At 43.8% G+C, this 8,668-nt stretch overlaps 1 protein-coding gene across 4 annotated transcripts in view; it reads left to right on the top strand.

Moving 5' to 3' along the window:
* LOC139553285 (B-cell lymphoma/leukemia 11B-like) overlaps window positions 1–8,198 on the top strand; it is a 73,922-nt gene extending 65,724 nt beyond the window's left edge. Inside the window, exons 3-5 of one of the 4 annotated variants that reach the window (XM_071365456.1) lie at window positions 765–2,660; window positions 3,823–3,892; window positions 4,751–8,198. In XM_071365456.1, the coding sequence (XP_071221557.1) occupies window positions 765–2,660; window positions 3,823–3,892; window positions 4,751–4,769 (1,985 nt within the window). In that variant the 3' untranslated portion in view covers window positions 4,770–8,198. Of the gene's footprint in view, window positions 1–764 lie in introns of all 4 variants that reach the window. The other 3 variants (XR_011670628.1, XM_071365457.1, XM_071365455.1) reach the window with 3 other exon arrangements.
* Window positions 8,199–8,668: the final 470 nt, after the last annotated feature.

The raw sequence follows: 8,668 nt of genomic DNA, 5'->3' as shown, positions 1-8,668 counted from the left end.
ACACACACACAAAAACGTGCACACATGCACTTGCATGGTGTAATAATTCAGCGATTTGTAAGGAGGAGAGATTAAAGAGCACTTAAACCGGTGGATACAGTGTTCCCACCTCGGCAGTCCAATCCACAGTCACTATGGTAATGCACTTGTCAAAAGCCTGATAAGTATGTCCCATTTATGTGACAACATGATGTTTCCACTACTAGAGGTATTAGGCAAATATGATGCGGATAACAAAAGTGTGTCCGACAGCGCTTTCTCTGCAAAGTTCCACTCTTTGTACAAATCAACACATGATAGCCACCTTTCTCAGCGGTGACTTTCCGTCCCGCGAACACAGCTGTCAGATATCCACGTTGTGCCTCAACTGTTTTACTCTGTCATGCTGTTTTCCTCATGCAGATGAAATATGCTTATTGTAAGGAGCTACGGCATCTGAAATACAAACACACTCGCCACAAATCAATTTAAAGGAAAACACCACTTGAAAACCTTCGACCATTAGTCCGCTGTTGATGCAGTCCCAAAATGTTTTGCATGTTAGCATTTACGTTTTCAGGATGTTGGACTTTCAGGAAGCAAAGTGTCACTTGCCAGGTCATCATGAGGATGCATTTTGCTTGATTTTTACTGACTTCCAAATACCTTTATACACAAATCTAAATAGAATTCCTCAGATAGATGTAAAGTCACTGCCATTTAATTCATTGTAAAATATGTTTTAATCATTTTCCTTTCTGGTGTGTGTTTCTCCTGTGTTGCAGGAGGAAGGGATGAGCCTTCAAGCTACATCTGCACCACGTGTAAGAAGCACTTCCCCAGCGCCTGGTTCCTTCTACAGCACGCCCAGAACACCCACGGCATCCGCATCTACCTGGAATCCAACCCGTCCAGCGCATCGCTCACCCCCCGCATCACCATCCCCGGGCCCCCCATGGGCCAGGACTCCATCCCCCAGTCTCCCCTCACCAATTTCCTGGGAGAGAGCAACCCCTTCCACCTGCTGAGGATGACCGGGCCCATGCTCCGAGAGCCCCCACCAGGCTTCATGGAGAACCGCGGAGGCCTCCCCAACACGCCTCCCTTCGTCAGCCCCCCACCCCGCCACCACCTGGACCCCCACCGGCTGGAACGCCTTAGTGCCGAAGAAATGGGGCTCATCTCCCAGCACCCCAGTGCCTTCGAGAGGGTGATGCGGCTAACGCCGATGGCCATCGAATCCCAGTCCATGGACTTCTCCAGGCGGCTCCGGCAGCTGGCAGGGAACAACAACGTGGCCACCCCTCCTCTGTCGCCCAGCCGGGCCAACCCTATGCACCGCCTGCTCAACCCCAACCCCTTCCAGCCCAGCCCAAAGTCGCCCTTTCTCAGCACCCCGCCCCTGCCGCCCATGCCCCCCAACAGCACCACCCCGCCCCAGACGCAGGCCAAGAGCAAGTCATGCGAGTTCTGTGGGAAGACCTTCAAGTTCCAGAGTAACCTGGTGGTCCACCGGCGGAGCCACACCGGGGAGAAGCCCTATAAGTGTCAGCTGTGTGACCATGCCTGCTCCCAGGCCAGCAAGCTGAAGAGACACATGAAAACACACATGCATAAGTCTGGTTCCATGACAGGACGGTCTGACGACGGGCTCTCCACCACCAGCTCACCGGAGCCGGGCACCAGCGACGTGACAGGAGAGGGCATGAAGAACCGAGATGGAGACTTCAGGGGTGAGGGCGAAGAGGAGGAAGAGGAGGAGGAGGAAGAGGAGCCGGAGAATGAGAGCAGGCCGGTGTCAAACTTCAGCATGGACAACATGGAGTTCTACCGTAACCGTGAGAACGGCTCCAAGCCGCCATCAGACGAGAAGAATGCCCTCTCTCTCGGCAAGATGGTGGAGAGTGTGGGCCTGAGCACTATACAGCAGTACAATAACTTGATAGTCGACAATCGTAAAAATCGGATGCTCTTCTCCAAGAGGGGGTCTGACGGGCAGCGGGACACTGGGGATGAGGACTCTGTGGTGGGAGAGATGGAGAGGGAGCACCATCACCATCAGATGGAAAGGGACCACCAGAAGCCCACGGTCAACGGCAGAAACTGTGGCTCCGGCGACTCTTTCTCAGGCCTGTTCCCCCGCAAACCCACTCCCATCACCAGCCCCTGCTTGTCCAACTCCTCCAACAAGAGGATCAAGATTGAGAAGGACCTGGAAATGCCCTCGGCGCCCCTCATCCCCTCCGAGAACGTCTACTCCCAGTGGCTGGTGGGATACGCTGCCTCACGACACTTCATCAAAGACCCTTTCCTGGGCTTCACCCACTCCAGACAATCTCCCTTCGGCACCTCCTCTGAGCACTCGTCTGAGAACGGCAGCCTGCGCTTCTCCACGCCCCCCGGGGACCTCCTGGATGGCGGCCTGTCGGGGCGCAGCGGCACAGCAAGCGGGGGCAGCACCCCTCACCTGGGGGGCCCGGGACCTGGCCGGCCCAGCTCCAAGGAGAGCAGACGGAGCGACACCTGCGAGTACTGCGGCAAGGTGTTCAAGAACTGCAGCAACCTGACAGTGCACCGGCGCAGCCACACGGGAGAGAGGCCCTACAAGTGCGAGCTGTGCAACTACGCCTGCGCCCAGAGCTCCAAGCTCACCCGCCACATGAAGACCCACGGGCAGATGGGTAAGGAAGTGTACCGCTGTGACATTTGCCAAATGCCCTTCAGCGTGTACAGCACTCTCGAGAAACACATGAAAAAGTGGCACGGGGAACATTTGATGACCAACGAGGTCAAAATTGAGCAAGCCGAGAGAAGCTAAGCCAGATTTTCCTATTTTGCCTCTTTCGCCACACATTGACTTATATATTTAAAAAAAAAATACAAAAAGGGGTAGCTGGATACTCTTTTTCTTAAATATCGAATTTTGGGTTAATTTTATGTTTTTGCCTGAGAAACTGCCAACCGAGAAAAACAATTAAACAAACAAACAAATATTAACAGCACCAATTGAAGCCGATCTAAACTGCCTCATTTGGCTAAAGGTCCTTTTTAACGGTCGGTCAGAGGCTGAATTAAATGATAACATATGTGGAGCCTTTAACTGTGCAATAATTTCTGTATTTAATGGATTTTGTAATATTTTGGCATGTGCAGGTACATTTTTATTTAGTCATTTTAAATTTGTTTGACTTTTTATTTTAATTGCTGGGATTTTATTTGATTCTTTTTCAACCCAGAGGATATCCTGAGATTTATTTGCAGACAAAAAAAAACATTTGAATACTCTTTAGGCCGCTGCTCATAGGAAATTGTATATTTAAAGCTACACATGTAATTTCTTGAAGAGAAGCCAAATTTTATATTTTAATTTCTAGAAAGCATACCTGAGAAAGCTATTTTTTGTTTGTTATACACGACAGGATATACGTACGCGGACAACAATCCTTTGGCATTATAGCGTGAACTGACTTTTACCATGTCAATCTAATTAGATATGTAGCACTGAATGTCAATTATGACAGTAAATCTAAAGAGAACATCGAGGTTCACAAACCCTGCCTCCTCCCAAGTAAATACATTTATTAAAAAGAAGGAAGAAAAAGAAACGGGTTATCACAAAGGCAGCTGCTTAGCGGTACCTAGTACCAACCCGGACAGACGACGCTAGAAAAACAGAGATACTGCTTATTTCTAAAGAAGCCCCTCACAGTTCTCTCACACTGTTTACATCTAAACAAGCCTGTCCTAAACTCACCATAACTCATCCTAAGCACAACATACCTGCTATGACAATGCAAGTACTGACGTTTTTATTTTTTATTTTTTCAATCTTTTATCACACAGTTGTAGGATGGCTAAACCGTCGGGCTAAACTGCGCAGCTTTATAACGAGAGAGAGCAGGGAGATCTTAGGGTGAGCTATAGGGCCTCTCCCCTCTCCTTTATTTTCCCATTCACCCCCTCATTATCATTCCGTGGATGAGTTGAACACAATTGCCCATGCCCACAGATTACACCCTCCCCCAATCCCCTGTCCCTTGTCTCTGATACTCACTCCCTCTCACTCCTCTGCCAGCTAACTATTAAAACTCCCAGTACTGTTACTAACTCCCTGTCGGACACTCAGTACAGAGAGTCTTATCACCTTCAGTCTCACTCAGTACCTGGCAGCCATTTCAAACTGCATTACGATAGACGCATACTTTAGGGATCTATATCTTTATAGATATCTTATCTTTCTGGATCTGGATCTTTTAAATGTCCTCTTTTTCTGTTTTGATCACCATTCATATTTAATGTTACTCTTGGTAATAATTTTTGTAATCAGTACCATATGTCATCTACTGCATTGTTCAGTTTAGGAAGGGGCTGGGTAGCGGTGGTCACAGCCATAGCGGATTAGAATGACATAAAATGGATTTAAACATTATTATTAATAACTATTACATTCAGTGACAATGTTTATGATATCACTTGAAAAGAGCCCTATGCATTTTTTTCTAGAAATATCTAGCAATCGTTTTGAAAAATGATTTTATACTGTATAGTAAAAAGTCTGATTGTATAGTGTGCCATAGTCAAAATGTTTATGATGTTGACTTTTTCTTCTGGTTAATATTGTTAAGTCCCCTGTGAGACAGAACCAGTGGCAGTTAGTTAGTGATATGCAGACCAGTAAATTGCACAGTTCTAGATACATACAGTGTCTGTAGAAGTCTGTTGAGCGTGTGCCCAAACAGTAAGACAATTTTTTCTTTCTTTCCTCATTCAGGGCTCCCTGTGATGTGTAGTTGAACGCATTCTGAGAAGTAGCAACTCTGACACACACAGAATGCACAGCTGAGTGAGCTTTTTAGGAAAGCAAGCACCAACCTTTGCCCAAATCACCACTCCCTGTTATTTTGAATAATGTACCCCGTCCTACCCCCCTGTTCCGATCCCCCTCAAGTTGACCTTTGACATCCAAGTATTTTTTTTTCTTTTTTTTCTTTTTTTAGAATTGAGGTAAAAATATGTCATTGAGAAGAAATAGAAAAACACGAACAGCTCTTTGCAGTTGACCCGCACTTTATGATTTGTCTCTTTTTTTTTTTACACACAAAAAAGAAAAAGAAAATTGAAAATACGGCTTCTGAGCAAGAAATGACTTCGACTGGATTTATTCGGCCTGGGTAACGGGTTCTAGATTTTGGAATCAGTTGAGATTGAAGTGCTAGCATTGCTATAGGCGTGGCTTTCCCAATGCTGGCACTATAAAAATGAAAAATTAATTTATTGGGACAGTTTTTGTACTGCCATTCAATTTGACATGAGTGTGCCTTGAATACTGATCTTCCTATTCACCGTCTCTCAAGACAAATGCAACACTTTTGTGAAGCAAAGGAATTGAACATAATGAAAACAATGTATCAAATTTATGCGTCAACTTAGTTTCTAATTTGATTATGAAATGTCAATAGAATATCAGAGATTACTTAAAAAAAAAAAATAAACAAAGCTGCATTTAGGTTAGGAGTACCCAGCACAACATTGATGTGTCTGTGTGTATATATGTATGCATATGTACATATAAAGGCACAAACCTATATATAGATATATATCAAATTCTTCACTTCAGGACAAGACTGCGTCCCTAGATAGAAACATGGCCAGAGTGGATTGTTATGCCACACAATAGTCAAGGAAGAGACTGGACAAAAAATCAGGAACTGCAGAAACAAAACAAAAAATAATTTAGTGCACTCTGTCTTAAAATACGTTTACAGTATTGAAACAAGTACAAGGGTAAAATAATAATTGTGTGTATGTGTGTTTTAAAAAAGTATTTTTTTTTTCTCCAAGTTTGCTTATACCGTTTCTCTGAATGCCATAGTGGCGATGTGTATATTGTTTTTTTGGTGACGGGGTTTTAGTATATATAAATATACTGTATATGAATATATATTACATTTTTCTTGTTTACTGTAAAAGTATACCAGTATTTGTAATATTGGAGAATGCCTGGGCATTTTACAAAAATAGAAAAAAATGTTGTTTTTAAAATTTTATTTTGCAGTCCAATTTAAATTGTGGGTCTCTTAAAATGTTTTTGTCACTGTAACTGTAAAAGTCTTAAGTTTTAGTAAATTTTATTCTGCCTTGGGTGTAATAATAATAATTTTAAAAAATGAATAAAAAAAAGTGATCTGTAACAAACTTGGATGGGGGGGGATGGGGCCAGCTGATGGAAGTTCTGGAAGTTTCCCTCGTAGAAACTATGGAACATTGTTATGGCTTTGCAGGAAAATACTGACATTCCTGATCTGTATCTATTGATCTGCTTGTGGAATGGATACTCTTCATGGCTGGTTTGAAATACATGTGTAGGCACTTGCTGTCTTTCTACAGAAGCTTGTATTTTTTAACTTGTACGTGCATCCTTTGTGAAAAGGGGTACTTTAAGTACCTGTATGTCATTATCTTATTTGGGGGAGGGGGACAACATTGCAACTTCAAGATACAACTCACAGGCTGCCACGATATATTTTCTTTCATTTGGCAGGATAAAATAGTGCAAAAAACCCCCTGATGAATTTGTATTGTTGAAATGAATCTTATTGTACAGAAGGGAAATAAAAGGTTGTTTGACATTCTTTTAGCGACAAAAATACACAAGTAGATGTTTTTGTTTACTATTGTATTGGTTGTACATATTGTTCTATGATTAGCCTGACATGTTTTATTTTCATTTTTATTATAGTTTGTGTTCCAACTGGCACTGGCAGTGACCTCCCCTCTTTGCGGTCATCTAGCTACCCTTTGACCCTTGACCTTTGTGACCTGTGTGTCAGTTGTACAGGCACCTGACCTGCCTCCCCACAGGTTTCTCAGCATGAGAAGAATAGAGCACAAATACAAACTGTTACAATTCCAAATGTTTTTCTCTTTTTTTGTCTCTTTTTGTTTCCTGTAAATGCTAACTCTTCTGATGTGGCCATGCTTCTGATATGTCCCTGCTCTGTCCCTTCAGTCAGAGAAGGGACATATATAGCGTGTAGAAAAAGACACACACACACACACACGCACATGCACACGCACACGCACATGCACACACACACACACACACACACACACACACACACACACACACACACACACACACACACACACACACACACACACACACACACACACACACACACACACACACACACACACACACACACACACACACACACATAGAGGAAAAACAGAGGAAAGTCTCTAATGAAGTGCAGGGACATTATATATCTGGATACCATAGTTCGACTCCTACACATACGACTCACAGAACCATGTAGTGTACACAGAGCAGCCGAGGCTGGATACGATCAAAGCTACAAGCTACATTCGCCTCAAACCATAAGCTATAATTACAGGCAGTTAGTAGCTACCGTACCTGACCACGATCATACGGACACCTATCAATCAGTCAGAACCAGGGTGTGTATTTTAAACCTGCTCACTTTGATGTACAGAACTGTTCTCCAACTGTTTAGCAGCACAGGGCTCCCATATCTGTGCTTTATCATCTTTTGAAATGTTTATGTTTCCTTTCAAATATTGGTGCTTTGATATGTGCTAAGAGCTATGTCCTGTTGGCTGCACTGTTTGTCCGCCCGTGGGCACCGTAGACAGAACACCAAGCAGAGCTAAGCTATGCTGTTGATTGTGTTCACTTTGTGTAAAGACATCTTCATGGAACACTGCCCTGTCTGTGGGTGTGTTCATTTAGTTTTCCTTCACAGAGGATCAGGTCTAATAGGCTATGCAGATAGCCCTTTTACCAGAGAGACAGAGTAGACGTTAGTACGAAGGTCCCGATTATGAAATAATGCTTTGCTGCTGTTTTACTCTTTAGGTTTCACAATCCATAATTTGACTATTTCCTTTTAGAAATGTTTTTCATGTTTGTATTTAAAGAATAATACAGGGTTGGGATGAAGACATGGACAAATCTGTAATTTTTGATATGTAGTAATGTCCGGATTGGGACATACAGGGGAGGGCTGGAGTCTTTGAGTAGGGATGTTATGCTGTGTGTGATGTCAATTTATTTAAATACATTAACTGATTCTTTAGGCTGCGATTGGCTGTGTTGTCTATGATGTCACTGAGGTGAGGACAGCGTTCCGTCGTTCTCAGGCCTGATGAGTCCAATGCCATTGGTTCGTTACAGTAAACATGATATTCAGACACCACATGGCCTGTCTCTACTCTGTTTATTTGAAACACATTAGGAATGTGTATGTTCACCACATTATGCAACACACGCACGCACGCGCACGCACGCACACACACACACACACACACACACACACACACACACACACACACACACACACACACACACACACACACACACACACACACACACACACACACACACACACACACACACACACACACACACACACACACACACACACACACACACACACACACTCTCTCTCTCTTAATAAGTAATGCAACTTCTGCAATTTAGAAATGGATACATACATTGAAATGAAAAAATCGGACATTCAATTTGGGACTGGATTCAATCCGTCTCGCAGAAGTATCGAGGAAGATCTGCGTTATAGCTCGATTGTAATGTAAAGGCAATGTTCCCGCGTTCACAGAGACTGCATTCCCGGTAAATGCTGCGCATGCCGGCTCAACTGGGAATGAC

The sequence above is a fragment of the Salvelinus alpinus genome, chromosome 25, assembly GCF_045679555.1.
Source record: "Salvelinus alpinus chromosome 25, SLU_Salpinus.1, whole genome shotgun sequence".
In the NCBI taxonomy this organism is placed as follows: Eukaryota; Metazoa; Chordata; class Actinopteri; order Salmoniformes; family Salmonidae; genus Salvelinus; species Salvelinus alpinus.
The sequence above is the reverse complement of the archived record's forward strand: the minus strand, read 5'-3'. Positions and strand labels throughout refer to the sequence as shown.